Here is an 18560-nt window from a genome sequence, read left to right on the forward strand (position 1 = left end):
CCGAACGAATTAAATACGATTTTAAATTACTTTGAAGATTTTTCTCTTCGGTTTATAAAGGCAAATTCACTAATCAAGTTCTAATTCTTATATTCTAATATAGAAAATTTTAGATATTACTGCCGAATATTTTTCGACAATTTCATCCCAAATGTAGAATAATGCAATATATTTTAATTATCAAATCCCAAAATTTTAATTGTGTAGATAATTGCTATTACTTATGAATTAGTATCATATATTTTAATGCTTAATTTATATAATCTCTAAAATATATATAAATCAATAATATTATTATATATTCTACAAAGGAAGAAAATCAGCTATTTCTAATAAAATTCTTAAATAGTCGCTGTTCAAATGTAGTTTGTTTCTCACTGCGATATTTTAATTGTCCTTTTTAAAAATAGTAGGAACCATTTCAGAAATCATCTTATATTATAAATTCTTAATATAAAAGTTTCTATTTCTAAAATAAAAATACATAGCGAAGAAATTCTATTGAAGTGTTTTGTTAATGGTAATTGACCTTAATTGTAGAGAGAGCTTCATAAAAAAAAATGAATAAAAATAAGTGCCGAAGCTATCTTATCAACTATATCATTATGTAACAAGTTTACTCAGACATGCGCAATCTTTCAATAAATACTGTCTCATGGTCTGCTTTAAAATTTTCACCGCGCCACCTATTTTTACTTATTTTTTTAATATCCTTTTATGAACAGAGGAATACAGTCCACCGATTGCAAGAAAATAAAATATAAGAAAAACTGAAGATTATAGGCACTGAAAAATATTTCGGAAAATATTCTTTGATTTTTAAAAATTACGTAGCAAATTTGAAAACCACAAATATGAAGGATGAAAGTATAATACTGAACATATACCAATATTTACTTTCTGCAAATGGCATTCGGATTTGATTTTTAGTGCGGTCATTCTGGGATACTTTTTGCTCTTGCTGCTGAAGGCAGGTTTGAAAAAAAGGGCAGAAGAGGATTTGTTTGTTTTTATTTCGAACTTTTATAAAAATATTATGCCTCGTAAGTATTCTTAAATTGCAGAATGGTACTTTGTTTTATCTAGGAAGATTTTTTAATACTAAATTTATCTTTTAACTGTCATTTAGATACGCAAAATTATGAAACCTAAACTGTCAAAGAAAGTGACAACAACGGAAAGAATATAATCATATTCTTTCATTCAAATCTCAGTTTGGAGGCTATTTATATTTAATAAATTGTATAGTTATTTTTTCTTTAATCACAAATGTTACATTGAAGTTTTCTTTGAATTGCTATCTTAAGTGTGTAATTAAATTATGTTGAATACTGTATAATCAATACTATCCATCGTATTTACCTCTAAGCAATTTTTTTCTATTTTATCATTACTTCTTTAATTCGTGACTAGGTGCAAAAGAAATACTAAATAAATTCTTACAGTTTTTTACGATGTTGTGTAGTATTCAGAATAACATTGTAATTCACATTGTTGAGCTATTCTACAGTATCTTGCCTATAAAATTATATTTCTGTCGAAAAATAATGGTCTTACAGATGCCCAGCCTGAAAACAGAGTTCTTATTGTGAGTTTATAAAAGAGTTTTTTCAGTCGAAAAAGTGAAATTTTGTATTCATTTGCTGTTTTTTCAAGTGTGTGAATATCCTAAAATTTATTGATCTAACCCCCAATGCTGATTGCTTCCTTTTACTTGCAAATTTAATGTCCCCATGTCTAATTTCTGAAGCAAAATGTATTCAACCAGAAGAAAACTATACAGATTTTGGTTAAACTGAAAAACATTGTATGATCACTAAATTGTAATTTTTTGAATGTGCTAAATTGCCAAATAACTGAACCTAACTACAATCTTTAGTTGATGTTGGTGAGTTTTCCTCCTGTTTAGATGAGGTTTTCAAAAAATCTTTAGCATGTTCTTTAGTTTCGCCCAGATTTCAATTATTACCTTTACAAAATTTGTAAGTTGTTGAATATCTGCTTTTGTTTTGATCATCAAGGAAATATATTCAAAGTGAAATAGGCATTTTACTTTTGTCATTTTTATACTTTTACATCTTTTTTTTTAATCCTTCTGAAGAATTCAGGAAAAAAAATTCATTGCTTTGAAATTCTGTTAATTCAACCATGTTAATGTATCTGTATATTGACTGCATGCCATTGGTGAATTTTTTGTTTAGCTGCATACGATTCATGAACTTTAGACTTAACTTAACTGCATGGCACCATTGAATAGAGTCAATGGACTAATAAGATGACATAGGCTCTTTTTTTTTTCCCCTCTACATTTAATCAGTGATTGTAATAAATATGACATCACCGATTGACAATATGATATTTGGTCATTAATTGCTGGCATGCAGTTAATATACATCTTACACAATAATTACAGCATCAGTAATTACAGTATAATTACAAGATACTGTAATTATTGATATCTTTTTTTCCACCTTCCCTCTCTTTCTATCGCTCTCAAGAATTTATTCTTTAATCCAGTTGAAATCAAGGATAATTTGAGGTAAAGCATCCAGAGAACAAAAATACATCTGAAAAAAAATCTTAGCTAAAGCACAAGTCAGATTAAATATAATTTTTTTCTTACTGTAGGTTGCCATTTCTATTTTTAAACTTGCATGCTAAGATTTTATTTATTGAAGCTGTATATAAAAATTTCTATGTACGTGTAGATGGATATGATCAATATTTATTTTTAGGAATGTTACAAAAGTATATGTTCAAGTAACTTTTTGAACAAATCTGGAAAAATTATCCATTAGAAAAATGTTCATGAATATTTTTAATTTTCAGCTAAGTACTATTTTTAATTTTCTGCTAAGTCTCTTAAATTACTAATTCAAACTTTTCTAATTCATTTTTATATATACATATTTTTAATTATTGATTGCCTATTTTCATTGTTTTGTCATTTGATGAAATGCATAATTAAGTAAAAAAATTAAATTCATCATGAAGGCATCTGTAACAAGAAGAAAGAAGAAAAAAAAAACTATTACAAAAATTGCAGTAATATAATTTACTTTAAATAAGTCATAATAATATTCATTTTATTTCTTGAAGTAAGCTCAGTAGTGACTAATTGCCCTGTAAAAGTTTCAGTGGGGCAATAGCTTCTTTTCTTCTTATTATAAAATTGTTAATAAAATAACTTAATTAAAAATGGGTTTTTTGTAGTTATATCATTTTGAATCATTAATTAAAGTGTTTAATAAAAAATTTTAAAAGGTATGTCATGTTAAATGAAATTTGATTTTTTTTAAATAGTATCTATATAGTATAGATTAAAATATCTCTTTTTGAGCTTACTACACTGCAATTTAAATGCAAATATTAACAATTTGTGTTTTGAATTTTAGAGAAAAACTTTTTATTGGGTTATTTAAAATTTTTAATTTCATTTGTCTTCCAGCAAAACCTCGTCGGAAAGCACCTGCAGCAGCAAAAGGTCACAAACTACCAGAACCTATTCCTGAAGGCACTGAAGTTACAGACACATTTAAAAAGTCATGGAAAATTGGTCCAAAAATAGGATCTGGGGGATTTGGAACTGTTTACTTTGGTATGCATTTTAAAAATATACCTTATGTTAAATGTATAGAAAATATATTTTCTGTGTTGTTTGTATATGCAGAAAATATATCTTCTGTATTGTTTGTCATGTGATGCTTTGTAAAATAATGAAAACATAGCAAAATATATTTCTTTTAAACAAGATTATTTCTAAGTTTAGATTTTTCTTATTAATCAGCTCAAGTCAAATTTATTGGATTCTTAAAAGTTTTATATCCAGAGTTGTTCGTACAATTATCTTCAAAAAATTAATTTTAGAAAATATTTGAGTGTATTATCGATATTTTTTATATATGATAAACTGCCTGTACATATTAGTCGCATCCTATATGTATGGATAAGAAATAAATATGAATGTATTTTGTATTTAAGAACAAATTCTTGGATTATATGTATCTTCAATACTAAGATAGGCTGCACTGGCATAATGTCAGATTAGTTAATACAAGTAAATTAAGATTAATACAAATAAAATGCAATTTTTTTTAAAGAATCTTTTAATGTTCTGATTAGAATGTAACATTCTAATCAGATTGTTTTGGAGCTAAATGATTTAGAGCTTATATATGTATATATAATTACCAGATTAATCATATTTACTGTAAAATATATATATTTAAGAATTTCTCATACTTTTATTTTATTAAAATTATTTAAACATAACTTTTTCCATAAACTTGACCAGGTTTCTGGAACCTGGCAATGAACACAATCTGATGATTCGATTAGCCGACATTTATGAAGAACACCACTTACTAGCAGTCTTAATATAATCAAAATATTATAACCTCATTACATCTCTCTCTCTCTCTCTATCTATATATATATATATATATATTAATTGAAAGCATCGAGACATCTATATTTGTCATAATATTTGGAATTTCCCCATTCCATGTTTTGCAATTTTCTGACCAAACTTCTGCAAATGATAATTATTATATGAAAATAACAGCCAGAAAAATTTATCAAAAACTGATGTCAAACAGGCAAAAGGCAGTAAGATGTGATGTCTATAATATCATGCCAAATGGTAACATGGAAGTCAACTTTTTGTTTATTTACTTAGAATTTGACTAAAATGTATTCTATTTAAATATCCTACAAAAGTAAAATATATAAGTGATGTGAACATGCCATCTGAATGGATTAACAGTAGAGAAAAAAACTGCTCATAGAAGAAAACAAAATTGATTTATTTCCCAATTCAAGGCATGTGTACATTTGACTTGGATCTGGGAAAGCCTATTCTATCAATATCTTGGAAATTGATCATTTCAGTGTAGTGGTGTATGATCTGGAAAAATCTTGTTTAAATGATTTCTCAAATTTTCACTTCATTGAAAAGTTAATTATAAATATATAAACATAGAGAATATGATATCTCATGTACACAATGTTCAAGTATTTTCATTTCCATGGATAGTAATGCTGCAGTAATCCTGCATTGTGTATTGACAGTCTTCTTAAATGTAAAGTGATTTATTGAAAACAACACACTTATTAGATTTTACTTCCATAGAACAAATATAGAATGTATTTGGGAGGTGCATGATAGAGTGTAATCAGCCACTATGACCTAAAAAAAAGTGATACTTATGTACTGATGACCTATTCGACACTTAAAATGGCTAAACTTGCCTCAAATTTTCCTTCATAATCTGATTATCTGATGAAGATTATTATGATGAAAAATCAGCATGTTAATTACTAAGGTTTTGTGACTAGTTTCGTAAGCCAGTTTACAGCCTCTGAACAGAGGTGATAACTTTTGTCTAGTGGTTATGTTACGTGGCTACGGAGCCTAGCGTAGCAGGTTCGATCCTCGCTCAGGCAATTGCCACAGTTTCATTATTAATAAAAACTAGAATGAAATTCTTATAATTATTTTATCTGATTTTATTCAAAAACTATAATTTGGCATATTTTTTTCTTGTATCCTGTATTTCCTATACTTCCATTTTTGCGGGGGGGGGGTCATTATATTTTTTAGGATTGTTTTATTTTATATTTATACTTTTTTACTAACAAAAATATTTTTAAGATTTTGATTAAAAAATTTTCTTTCTGAAGTAATGAATGTTTCTTTTTTTAATTTGATCTTTGGTCTGAAATGTAGTTATTATAGCCAACTAAATGAATTAATAAGTAATTTTAATTTTTAGTGATTATTCTAAATTTTTATTTATAATAGTTTTGTTATTTAGTGTCATTGCACAAGTGTTGAGAGGGAAAATTAAAAGGGGAATTTCTATGATATCATCCCCTTCTCCTTTCTTTTTAAAACTTACCCCTCCCCCGGCACCTTATAGAATTTTTCTTCAATAATTCAAAAATATCTTTAAAAACTTTAAACCATGATTTTTAAAAATTAAAAAAAAGCATTTTGGATTTTATCTTGTATTGTAAACTTTTTTAACATTATGAGGTTTTTATTCTTGGTTAATTATTTTGCATAATGGTACATGTTGGCCTAAGCATTATGATCAATGTAAAATAAATGATAAGTGAATATTACCTATTTTTTTAATATCAGTATGAAATCTGCTGCTTATTTTTCAATACGTATAATGAATTTTTCTTTTTCTATTTTTTTAATAGCTTCAGAGGCAGATAAAAAGGATTATGATTATGTAGTAAAAGTAGTAAGTAGAGTTTTTTCCTTTTTTTTGTATTATAATTATTTTATAAAAATTGAAACCTCTCTATAATACCCACTCTATTCCAAACAAAATCAGCTGCACATTGAAGTTGAAATCACGCTTCATGGTTTTCATTTTAAGATAAATCATAATTCGTTATTTCTGATGCTTTGAATTACAAAACTTATCTGAAAAACATATATTCTTTGTTCTAAGAATTCTAGATTTTTTTAAATAGATAAAATTTGAGTACTTTTCTGTTAACCGGGCACAAATGTCACTAATTGTGAACCAAACGCGAATTTGGCGGAATTCTACATTATTTGGGGATTATTATTTTTTCTTTTTTTTTGCTTGTGCCCAGCTAATGGATTGTGAACCAAACATGAATTTGGCATAAAAAATTTGACGGAATTCTACATTATTTGGGGATTTTTCGCTTGCGCCTGGCTAATGGAAAAGTACCTAGTGTGTTTGCCTGGCTTTTTTCTTTCTGGACAATAAATTATTCTTCTCAGAAGTAACATATTATTGATTTGAGAAGCAAATCCTTGATTGATTTGCCAATAATGTCTTTGATTAAATTAAATGCTCTATATAGTGTTCTTTCCATTTCCTCCATTCCCTCTCTCTGCATAAATGGTTCAAAGTCAGATAAAAGAAAAGGATTGAACCCTGCCACTCAGAGAATTGATTTAAAAAAAAATTGAATAGCTACTCCACCACTCATAGAAGTTTGAGTGTCCACTCCTTGATATTTTAATAATACATCAACATAATGAAATTGCTGTACCAAAGTGACCACTGAGAAAGATTTCTGCTTTGAGAGGATTTACATAATTTATTTTCAATTTCTTCTTAATTATGCTTCCTTTATTAATCCAACGCACTTGTGATTTTTGTTAAAAAATAGAATTAAGTATAGATTACTTCTAATTACTCTTTGTGCAAATATATTAATTCTTTGATATACTTAATTCAAATTTGATTTGGTTTTTAACCCTTTCGGTACTGACCTGGCACAATCAGCAATGCAAATTTTATACTGGCTTGCCAGTTTCTGTTTTTAAATGATGAATGTAGAGTGTAAAGCTGGGTCATACTTGGTGATAATTCATTTTACATCTTGCATTACTTGTTTGAAATAGAAATCGACCTGCCAGTATTTAATTTGTGCAGCTAGTTGAATGGACCCAATTGCAGAGGGGTTAAATTATATAAAAATATGAATTTACCATGCTATATTAATTCTGTAATTGAAATGCAGTGTTTATTATGATAAATTAGAAAATCATTCATTAAATTGTGTGTTTTTTTTTTTTTTTTCAATTGCTGATGTATATTATCTAGTATTGTCCATTTTTCTTCCATTAGGAGTATCATGACAATGGACCACTATTTGCAGAAATGCATTGTTACCACAGTATTGGAAAACCAGCTCAATGTGAGTTTAAAATATTTATTTGTTGTTAAATGCTTAGAAAGATCTTTCAGCTGTTAAATTAAAATTGCATTACATTCAAAACTTTATTTGATCATCAGAATTCAAAAATTCCCCATAGCTAGAAATTCAACATCTAATCTAAGATTTTCACTTGTTATTAAAATTATAGCTGCACATTTTTAGCCTTTCTTTCTATTATGGAAGTCTACAATGCTAACAAAAATTCAAATTTAATTCAAAAGAAAATAGATAACTTATTGCCTTTAAGAAAATATTCAAAAATGACACAATTGCTAGAAAATTTGATTTTTCAAAAAATTTAAACGCAAATTTTCAACTACTTTTAAAAAAAGTAACAAGGTGGAAATTAAGTTAGGAGACAGTTCTGATTCTTTAATATTGGATCCTGAAACTTGATTTTCTGATTATATAAGTTTTTTACTAGTAAATATATTATTTGAATACAATCTATTGAAATGTATCTTTTAAAAAGAGCTTAAAATAATTAGAAAAAGCATAATGATTCATTTTTTTCCCAAATAAAACTTCTGATCTAACTACAGTTTTTAGTGCTGTTTGTGTAATTATTGAAACAGCAACAAATTAATGTTTCCCTTGATGACTTTTATGTTACTTATTTCCTGATTTTCATACTTTCTTATTTGTGTATTTTGCAATTAAAGTGGCTGAATGGGTGAAGAAAAAGAAGTTGACATACTTAGGTCTTTCTCCTTGTTATGGGTTTGGCTCATTTGAATATAATAATTCCAAGTACCGTTTTATGATAATTGAACGATTTGACAAAGATCTTCAGAAATTGTTTGAAGAAAATGGAAAACGATTCCCTTTGAAAGTTGTCTATCAGATTGGTTTGTCGTTGGTAAGAATAGTACTTTTAATTACTATATTTTTTATAAATTGTAACTAGAAATGTAATTTATAGATAGGAATCTATAAATTGAATTTTACTGATATTATACTGTTTTGCATACAGCTCAATGTATTGGAATATATTCATACTGCTGGATATATTCATGGTGATATCAAGGCAGCTAATCTTCTGCTTGGACGAAAGAAAGGAACAGAAAATCAGGTAAATAATTCTGTTCATAAATTTTTTAAAGTTTAGTTTTTTTTTAATATATATTCAGTAGTGCAAATTGTAGAGAATATTGCTTAAATGTTTATTATAATTTAATATTAAACATAGCAAATTTAAAATGAAATATTAAGAATGAAACAAGAAAATAGGGAAAAGATATCAGGAAATATATATACATGTAATATACATACATACCTCCCTATGCAGTTATCAATGAATAATTAATATTATTTAATATTATAATTATATATATTAATATTATTAATAATATTATAATATATATAATTTAATATTATTATTAAAGTACATCTAATTTATAAAATACATAAATTTATGCACAACACTTAACAACTTGCATTGTTTTCACACACATGGTGTTAAAGAAAAAGTAGTTTGAAAAGCAGTTAAAAACTGCTTAGGTGTATTACGAAAGATTTTCGTAAATTATCAGTTTAAAAAGAAAGAAAAATGACTATAATAAGACAATATAAAACAAAAGTCAACATTTCAGATGACTTGGAATGAAATTTAAATTGATACTGCTTTTAATAGATTTTATTTTTTAACATCTTTTAATTAAATGCACATGTTAAAGCAGATGTTATTTACTCAAGATAATTCATTCAGAATGGCATTTCTGTTAGCCAGAATGTGAATCTTTTGATGGTGAAATTTAAATCTTTACTTTTGTTATAAATATCAGTGTATAAATGAGCTACACCTAGATACCTATAAAAATATGTAATAATTCTTTAAAGAATTAAAGCTATAGTATAAATATCCGGCTAATTTGTTAAATGTGATTAAATATTATAAAATCATCACACCCATGTATACAAATCGTCATTACAAATTAATCTGGAGTTTTCTCTCCCTTGACTATGAAAATGAAGGGAGAGACTGATATACTCAAAAATAATAAAATGTCCATTTATCTCTTAATTTATTTAAATCAATCGAATAATACCGATTTTCCCTTCAAATTTGAAGCACGGGGGGGGGGGGGAATTTATATAACTGAAACTAGTTTTTTTCCCCCCTTTCTTTTCTAACTGATTCATTTGCATATATTCACTTTTAATCTTCATTATAAGATTGAATATATAATAAATGATCTTCAAGTTCACTTTTAATTTTCAGACATATCCTTTCAGGTGTACTTAGTAGACATGGGACTTGCATGCAAATATCTACGAGATGGTGTACATAAAAAGGAGATGCCAGATCCAAAGAAAGCTCATAATGGCACTCCAGAATTCACTAGCAGAGATGCCCATAGAGGATGTATGTTTATTCTAATATTGTCACTTTTAAATCTCTCTTATAATGCTTCAAAATTTAGGTTAAAAACAGTGAAAGGGTTGGAAAATGATAATTCATCTAATTACCTTTGTTTATAAATTTACAAATAGGTAATCTATTTCAAATTTTTATCAGTTGAATGTTATAAAAACGGTTTCTGCTTTTTATTTATTTATATAGAAGAATGTATATAATATTGAAGTTGATATATTTGTGACAATATTATGTTTCTACTCTTATGTCGTGAATTAATTTTGTATCCCAGGTTTCTCTAGACGTAGTGATCTTGAAATACTGTGCTACAATTTACTGCAATGGCTATCAGGAGAGTTACCATGGGAAAAATACATAGGAGATGATAAAAAGCTCCAGCAAGAAAAAGAGAGGTTAGTTTATTATGAGTTAAAATTCTGGTCTGCATTCACAAAGCAGATAAATTAATTGATTTCTTAATATCATAAACTTTTTAAAATTTAATTTTAGTGTTCAATTAATTTTAGTGAACAGTACACATTACCTATAATCAGTTTATGAGGGAAAAAATTGATAGTGATTATCTATGGTATTGCGAAATTAGCCTTCCTTTTGCTGTTTAAAAATATTTCAGTTACTAACACAATCATCTTATAATTGATTGCCTAATTCTCTAAAGGGTTGGACCAGCATTTCCCATGTACATTTCTAAAGCAGATCACTAATATTTATATGCATATTTCCTTATCAGATATTTAAATTAAATTTAAGAAAAGTGTGATTTATAAAATGGCATTTTTCAATCTTTAAAAGTTAATTGAGATTTTAGAGTAAAAGGAATTGTAAGAGAAAAGTTGGTCCTTGCTTCCTGAAGCAGTTTTATTACAAAAATAAATAAATGTATAGAGCCATTGCATGGAATGAACAGAAAAAATTATATTTAACCTTGACATCAAAATATTTTTAGTCACATTTTTTACTTTTTTTGTATGCAAAGAGGGAGTATTGTAACATCAAAAAATCCAAAATTGACATTTTATACTTTTCTGGGTACCGAAAAACACACTTTTTGAATTGTACCATTCTGTGAACATAAATAAAAAAAAAATGCTTTGAACTAGATGGGCAAAATTGATATGTGGTCTTCATACCCAGTTTATAAATATCTGAAATATTGAACAAAATCCATCTCAAGACGCATGTCTGTATGGCTGTTACAATAAAGTGAATACGATAACTACAAAACGTAGAGTTTCATGGATAAAATTTGGTACATGGACTTAGCATGTGAAGCATAGGTGAACCAAATCCGTCGAGTTGTTGACCATCTGTCAATCTGTATTTTCACATGTGTGGAAAGACAGTAACCATAGATGAATGGAATTTCAAATGCTGTTTTATATTCTAAAGTGCAAATATTTCTCAAATTTTGGGCCATATTTATCTTGGCTTGTATATTTGCATACATGTAAATATACCAACTCAAATACACGATTTAGATTAATAAGATTTGTTTTTTATATGTTATTTAATTTGTAGTTTATGTTTGGTTTGGAGAGTTTATGCAGTTTGCATGTGCAGTTGAAGAATTGAAAAAAGTTCTGAAAAATTGACAGAAAATGCCAATTTGACAAATGATATAAAAAAAAATGTTTATCTAAGTTTTTGTTGCTTAGAAAAAGAGGAAAAAAATCAGGCAGCATTAAATACAATGCTTAATGAGTTTAAATTTTTCCTCCTTTGCAATGATGTTTTCTGTACATGAAGCATCTATGTATATTCATGTGTAAAAAAATTTCCTGGTTTCAAACATCAATCAGATTTTTCAAACATCAAATTGTATGTTTTTCTTAATAGTTTAATTTAATCATTTATTTTTTAAAAATTCTTTTAACTATGTGATAAAAGTAAAATCAAACAGAATTAAAGTGATTATTCACAACAAAATATTGAACTTAATAATTGGAGCCAATAATAATAATAAAAAAAAATACTGAAAATTGGTCAAAGGTGCAACATTCTCCTTTATCTTTCCCTTTGCTTTATTGCTGAATATATTGTTTCTTCTTTCAAGTTGCTATCTTTATAGGTAATATTACGATAGTTTTATAAGATTATGGTTTCTTCATATTACTTTTAATAATGTACATAATTACAATCTTGTGAAAAATTATTATATTGCCATCAAACAGCAAATTTATTATTCCTTCACATTTAATGTTTAGGTATATGCAAGATATAGATGGTTTCTTGGCAGAATTGTTTGGAGATGAAAACTGTCCAGGTATTCAGAGTTTTAAAATTTTATTTTTCAAATATTTTAAAGTATTATTTACTATTGATAATTTGATGTTAAATTATTTATTATGTTAATGTAAATATTAATTTGTTTTTAATTAATAATTTGGTATGACAAGTTAAGAGCTGAAAAGAATTGACATTAAAACTAAAGCTTCACATTTTGAAGGATATAAGTAATTCCAGTTCCATTCTCAATTTAATATGGTCATGGATCAAATGTTTACACTGTTGTAAATTGAAAAATATAGAACATTTTGATTAATCGTCAGCATTTTCAATTGATGTAGTTTCTCAATCTGTCAGTTATTACAATTCATTTTATACTGAAGTTCAAACATGAATCTTTTAGTTAAAAATGATTTGTCAAATAGTGAGCTTTCTTTTATTGTATATTTATAATTTTTATGCAAAATCATGTAAAAAAAGATTCTAGTTTTACACTTAATGATAAAAATTTGAGCATTTGAAAAGAGAATAATTAAGAAGTAACTGAAATTTTGTTAAAAACCTCTGTTAATGTATATATTATGCGTTCATTGACTCAATTTAAAAAAAAAAAAAAATGTATTTTTCTTCAGTAGGTATTAAGAAACTTCTTACCTACATCTGCAAGTTGAGCTTTGAAGAAGAACCTGACTATAATTTCTGCAGAAAAGCTCTGAGGGATGAACTAAAAAGAATGGGTTGTGAGAATGATACAGCTTTAGATTTCCAAACCGTTACAAAGGTGAATAAAATTTAATTAAAAAGACTTTTAATAAAAAATTAATGATTTTTTTTTTGTAAAATATTTTGTTTATGAATAATTTAATTTTTTTGAAGAGTAATTATACAAACTTAAAGTTTTTCTTTCATAAAATAAATGCTTGCTATTAAAAGATTTTTTAAAAATAATTTAAACATTTATTAATATGAATATACTAATAATTTTGGATTTTGTGTTTTTAAATTGAAACAAATTATTTTTGCAATATATATTTTCCCATTTTCTACAGTTTTAATTAACTTTCCTCATATTTAAATTGTATATGAAACTTTTGACATTTTAAACTATATTTTAAGGCAAATTTTAATATTTAAATTTTATTTTGCATATTGAAAAGCACATTAGTATGCCAAATAATCTCTGAAATATTGCAAAAAAAAAAAAAAAATGTGTAGAATGCAGTGGTGTTTTCTGTAATAGGTTGTTATATTGGAAAACAAAGATCTATGTTATTGTATTTTTTATTCAAAAAATGGAGTGAGAGGAGTACTAATCAAGTGAATTTTTTCGAAAATAAAACATTGTTTTGTTCTTTATTTTGAATAAACATTAGAAGAAAAACAAAATTCAATTACTTTAACTCTGCTTAAACATAAGCAACCGTCACAATAAAAATATGTGCGGGAATTGGGGTTGGAGACCTGTGGGCCGTGAAACAGCAATATTTACTGTCATGGTCCAATTTCTCCAATAAGAGATATGCCTTGTCATTGGAGTGGAACTGTCTTGTCAACATTGTTGGAAAGCAAGGAATAATCTGTTTAGTTTGAATATAACATTTCTTAAATTTATATTCAATGTTTATTTTGCAGGAAAACAAACTTACTTTATATCTTTTCACTGTATGTAACTGTAATGAAACATTAACAGAGCTAGAACTTTTATTTGGAATTAATGTCTTATGTTTTCTTCTCTTAAATGTCTATAACTATTTTATGTATTCTTCTTATTCTAGAAGAAGGCTGCTGCAAATGCTAAGACTAAGAAGGAGCCTGTGCTAACTAATAAAGAAAATACAAAGGCAACCAAAACTTCTAAGGATAAAAGAAAACCTGAAAGTGAAGTGCAGTTGCCTCCTGGCATAATTCCTACACCAGCTATGCTGGAAATTATGAACAAAAAAACTGCAGAAGACGCCAAACCTACTAAAGCTCGACGAAAGAAATAAAATTAGATTTATTTTTTAATAACTTATGAACTCATCCAGACATTTGTGTATATGTGTCATACACATTCCATGTGTGCTTCCCAGTTTTATTTCTCTTTCTCTCTCTTTTTAATCTTTTAGTTGAAGATTTTCACTTCTTCTCGTTCTTCTGGGCATCATAATTTTCAATTTTAAAACTAAATCAACGTTTGAAGAGTAATTGAGAAATGAGAACATATTTCGCATTTGTGAAAATATAACTTTTGTATATTGTGATAATACTCCAACATCTTGAATATGTAAAATAAAATTATAATTTTTAGTACATTGTTTTATGAATTCTTGGAATAATCAGACTATAGCTTATTCATTAGTAAGTTTTAATTATTTGCTTTAGTTGGTGATAAAATGAAATTTTAAAGTGGAGATTCTTGAAATACAGGTAATAATTTTGGAAATAAAGAATTTATTTATCAAAGAGTCGTCTTTTATGGCTGCTGGTAAAGATTATGATATCTAATCTGTGCATGGCTGTATGTTTGAATTAAGTAATCTCATCTTAATTAGTTTGTATAAATTTGAAAATTAACTAATTGTATCAACGAATTTTCACCAAAAAATTAGATTTAAAAACTTATCTAAAACCAAAGATTTTAAAACTTATCTAAAATTATACAAATGTAACTGCATTTCTACTTTCTGCACTCATGTATTTGTTTCAACTTTTGTGCAGTTGATAAAAATATCTTTCAAACCATATGATTGAAAGTTCTTTCTACTGTCTTCTTCTAAATTACATCTTGGAAGAATCTTTAAAATTTTAAGAAATTCTGCCTCTTCTATTTGATTTCTATCTTCAGAAATAGATTTTAAAAAAAATTGATGTGAGATTGAATTGAGAACAGTAGGTGTTCATAAGCATTATTCTTGACAAATAGTCTAAAGCAATTTTTTTAGTGACTTTTATTGATGCTGTGTCATCCAACAATCTTCAAACAATTTTAAACAGCAGTTAATTCTATATTTTGTCAATGAAGTTGTGAGCAGATTTAAATTATTAATTTAGGTTTTCCAGCAACTATAATGGGTTGTTTGAAATTGGCACATGTTTTAGGTTTATAAAACTAGATAAAATTAAAAATTTGATTCTTTTTAATAATTTGATAAAAATGTACAATTTTTTCATTGAGAGTCAATAAATATATTGTAGTGAAATTAATTATTGCTCAAGAAAACTATCAATGTGTGTCACCATAGAAATAGGTTCTATATAAGTATATACTTCTCATGCAAGGAATCCTATGCCCTGAAATAGACTTACGATTTTCAAAAATGTATAACAGGAAAACAGTTAAGGTTAAAAAAATAATTCTTATAACAAATTCATGTGACAAGGCATAAGTTTTTCCTCCCACAGTTTTTGGTTCTGATTTTAAAAAATTGTCGACAGATGGTGATGCAGATATCAATAAAGATATAATTGAAAACTGCATCACAATTTTTCCAAATCTTTTTAAAAATAAAAACTGCACTACAAAATTTTCCTACAAAATCTGTTGTTCTGCTCTCTCTACTGGTCATCCAGTCGCAAAATATTTCTTTTAAAGTCGAACCCCTTCTGAGGCATTGATGATTTGCATGCAGGAAAAACAGTAAAAGGGACTTGCAATGTCATCTGTTGATAATTTTTTTGGCCTAAAAGTAAAAACTGTGGGAGGAAAAATGTATGCCCTGTCACAGGAATTTCTTATAATAATTATTTTTTTATCCTTAACCCTTTTCTTGTTATACATTTTTTGAAAATTGTTAGTCTTAGTTAGTTGTGTATTTACAAAAACACAATTTTCTAAAATAGCAGCATCCGATTTTGAAAGCATATAGTATCTACTACAGAAATGGCAGCAATTGTTACTCGCAATGTCTCACTACTGACGCGTGAACAAAAAATCATTTACGATCGCATTATGCTGTCAGCTTCGGTGGGACAAGGTGGATTTTTTTTTTTTTTTTTTTTTTTTTTGGGATGCTCCAGGTGGAACTGGCGAAACATATCTCATTTCGCTAATTCTCGCCGAAATACGATCTAATAATGACATCGCATTGGCCATTGCGTCATCTGGCATTGCCGCAACTTTATTGCATGAAGGCAGAACAGCTCATTCAGCATTTAAGCTGCCACTGAATGTTCAAAATAACCCAGACGCAGTGTGCAACATGAAAAAACAATTGTACATGGCCACGGAACTGAAAAATTTTCAAAATTATCATCTAGGATGAATGTACTATGGCACACAAACACTATCGTTGATTCGCTAAATGCTCTAATTGACCGCATATTTTCCGATGTACAATACATAAATCATGCGTGGCTGGCAGAAAGAGCCATTTTGGCAGCAAAAAATGGGGACGTCGACGATTTAAACTTTAAGATACAGCAGTTGTTGCCAGGCGACTTGGTATCATACAAATTTATCGATACAGTTTGCGATGCTAACGAAGCTCTAAATTATCCAATAGAGTTTTTGAACTCACTGGATTTGCAAGGCATGTCACCACACACCTTCTACTACTGAAAGTTGGATCTACGCTTATTTTACTTCGGAATTTGAACCCACCATGGCTGTGCAATGACACGCGGATGGATGAAAACGTTAAAAAATGGATGAAAAACGTTACCGAATCCAACATTTTGAATGGCAAATTCCGTGCCGAAAATGTTTTGCTGCCACGAATTCCAATGATTCTCACAGACGTGCCAATTGAATTCAAACGCGTGACAATCAATAAGTCGCAAGGCCAAACGATGTCTGTTTGCGGCTTCGATTTGGGCACACCATGTTTTTCACATGGACAATTACACGTGGCATGTTCTCGCGTGGGCAAACCATCGAGCTTATTTGTGTTGGCTAAAGACGGACTGACAAAAAATATCGCACACTCAATTGCTCTTTGAAATGAATACTGATTTTCTTTATTTCATTTTTATACTTTAGGATAAAAAAATATTTTACCTTTTTCACTTTACATTTAATTTTTAAGAAATCAAACAATGTATATGTTCGTTACGTTAATGAAATGCATTATATTGAGAAAATAAAAGATTGGTGGGTTTTTTTTTTTTTTTTTAAATCGTCGATCATCGTCTATAGCGCTCAATTCCTCTTTCTGTTATAGATCCCATCCGCATACACTTACAATACATTCGTTATTTTTTAATTAACAACCAAAATATTCACTAGAAATAATTTATATGGCAGCACAACGTCTGCCGAGTCAGCTAGTAGAGATATATATTTGCTGCGTTTGAAATTGAAACAGTTGCTGAATCTTTCTTTATAGGTCGATTCCTTATAGGAAGGCTATCTGCTGCAATGTTTTTCATGACAAGTCTTTTGGAAAATCTGCAGATTTTCGTCAATCATAATCCCTAGAACCAAAACCGCTCTTTTTATACCCAAACCTAAATCCACCTTTATATATATGTGGTAATATCTCTTAATTTAAATTCTAATCAATTTCCGAATTTTTATCTTAAATATATTGAGTCCATATTAATTTCATTCCAAAATGTTCTCTTATTTCCTGATCCAATTCTCAAATATTTGTTTGATTAATTCTACACGTCTTCGAGAAAACTGGTGACTTTTGCATCAGTTCACTCAGAGAGAAGGGTTAAAAGTCCATAATGTTTACAACATTCATTTAAAGATACTTAAGATTCCCTTGCCTAAATCGGCATATGACAAAGAAATCTTTATCAGAATCTCATAGTAAATTCACTGAAGGGACAAATTTCCATCTCTTTGCTCTTATACCGCGATGTAGACTGACGTGTCTGTAATAGCTTTTTATTTGTATATAATATCCCGTGATGAAATAAATCGAAATTAAAATTTCAATAGCTTTTTTTTCCCCGCCATGCATCTGCCGTATATGTATATATATATTGTAAGGAATGTAAAAACCTCGGATGAGTTCATGAATGGGCCATCTAGCTCAAAGAGAGTGGAAATGTTGGCATGTTTAAATTTCCATTTTCTTTAACTCTTTTAATACGGAAGATAGAAAAATAAATCATATTTAGCGTCTCATTAACACTTTCAACGCTACCGACGAGATATCCCGTCTTTCAGATACTTCCAATTACAGGTTTCCGTGGGCTAAAATTTATCTCTTATTGCCAGTTTAGATAGGTTGAGCTTTCTAATGCATATCTGAAGAATACAATTACTTTTTTTCAGATACTTTTTTTAGGCCACAGAGTGCTGAAGTAT

The 18560-nt window shown here is 27.9% G+C and overlaps 1 protein-coding gene across 2 annotated transcripts; it reads left to right on the forward strand.

Moving 5' to 3' along the window:
* The first annotated feature begins 729 nt into the window (after window positions 1-729).
* Window positions 730-14611, forward strand: LOC129959445 (serine/threonine-protein kinase VRK1-like). 2 transcript variants are annotated; one of them, XM_056072285.1, is made up of 11 exons: window positions 730-1043; window positions 3449-3598; window positions 6211-6254; window positions 7626-7695; window positions 8379-8575; window positions 8690-8788; window positions 9952-10081; window positions 10365-10485; window positions 12298-12356; window positions 12952-13100; window positions 14098-14611. In XM_056072285.1, exons 1-11 carry the CDS (start codon window positions 1037-1039, stop codon window positions 14305-14307), a joined length of 1236 nt encoding a protein of 411 aa, XP_055928260.1. In that variant the 5' UTR covers window positions 730-1036; the 3' UTR covers window positions 14308-14611. The 2 variants fall into 2 exon arrangements, with proteins under 2 accessions (XP_055928260.1, XP_055928253.1); XM_056072278.1 differs by having other exon boundaries at window positions 734-1043; window positions 14095-14611.
* Window positions 14612-18560: the final 3949 nt, after the last annotated feature.

The sequence above is a fragment of the Argiope bruennichi genome, chromosome 2, assembly GCF_947563725.1.
Source record: "Argiope bruennichi chromosome 2, qqArgBrue1.1, whole genome shotgun sequence".
NCBI lineage: Eukaryota > Metazoa > Arthropoda > Arachnida > Araneae > Araneidae > Argiope > Argiope bruennichi.

Coding starts and splice junctions, on each gene's coding strand:
- LOC129959445 (XM_056072278.1), top strand. Junction 6,255..7,625: donor ATGATTATGTAGTAAAAGTA/GTAAGTAGAGTT, acceptor TTCTTCCATTAG/GAGTATCATGACAATGGACC. Junction 10,486..12,297: donor CTCCAGCAAGAAAAAGAGAG/GTTAGTTTATTA, acceptor TTTAATGTTTAG/GTATATGCAAGATATAGATG.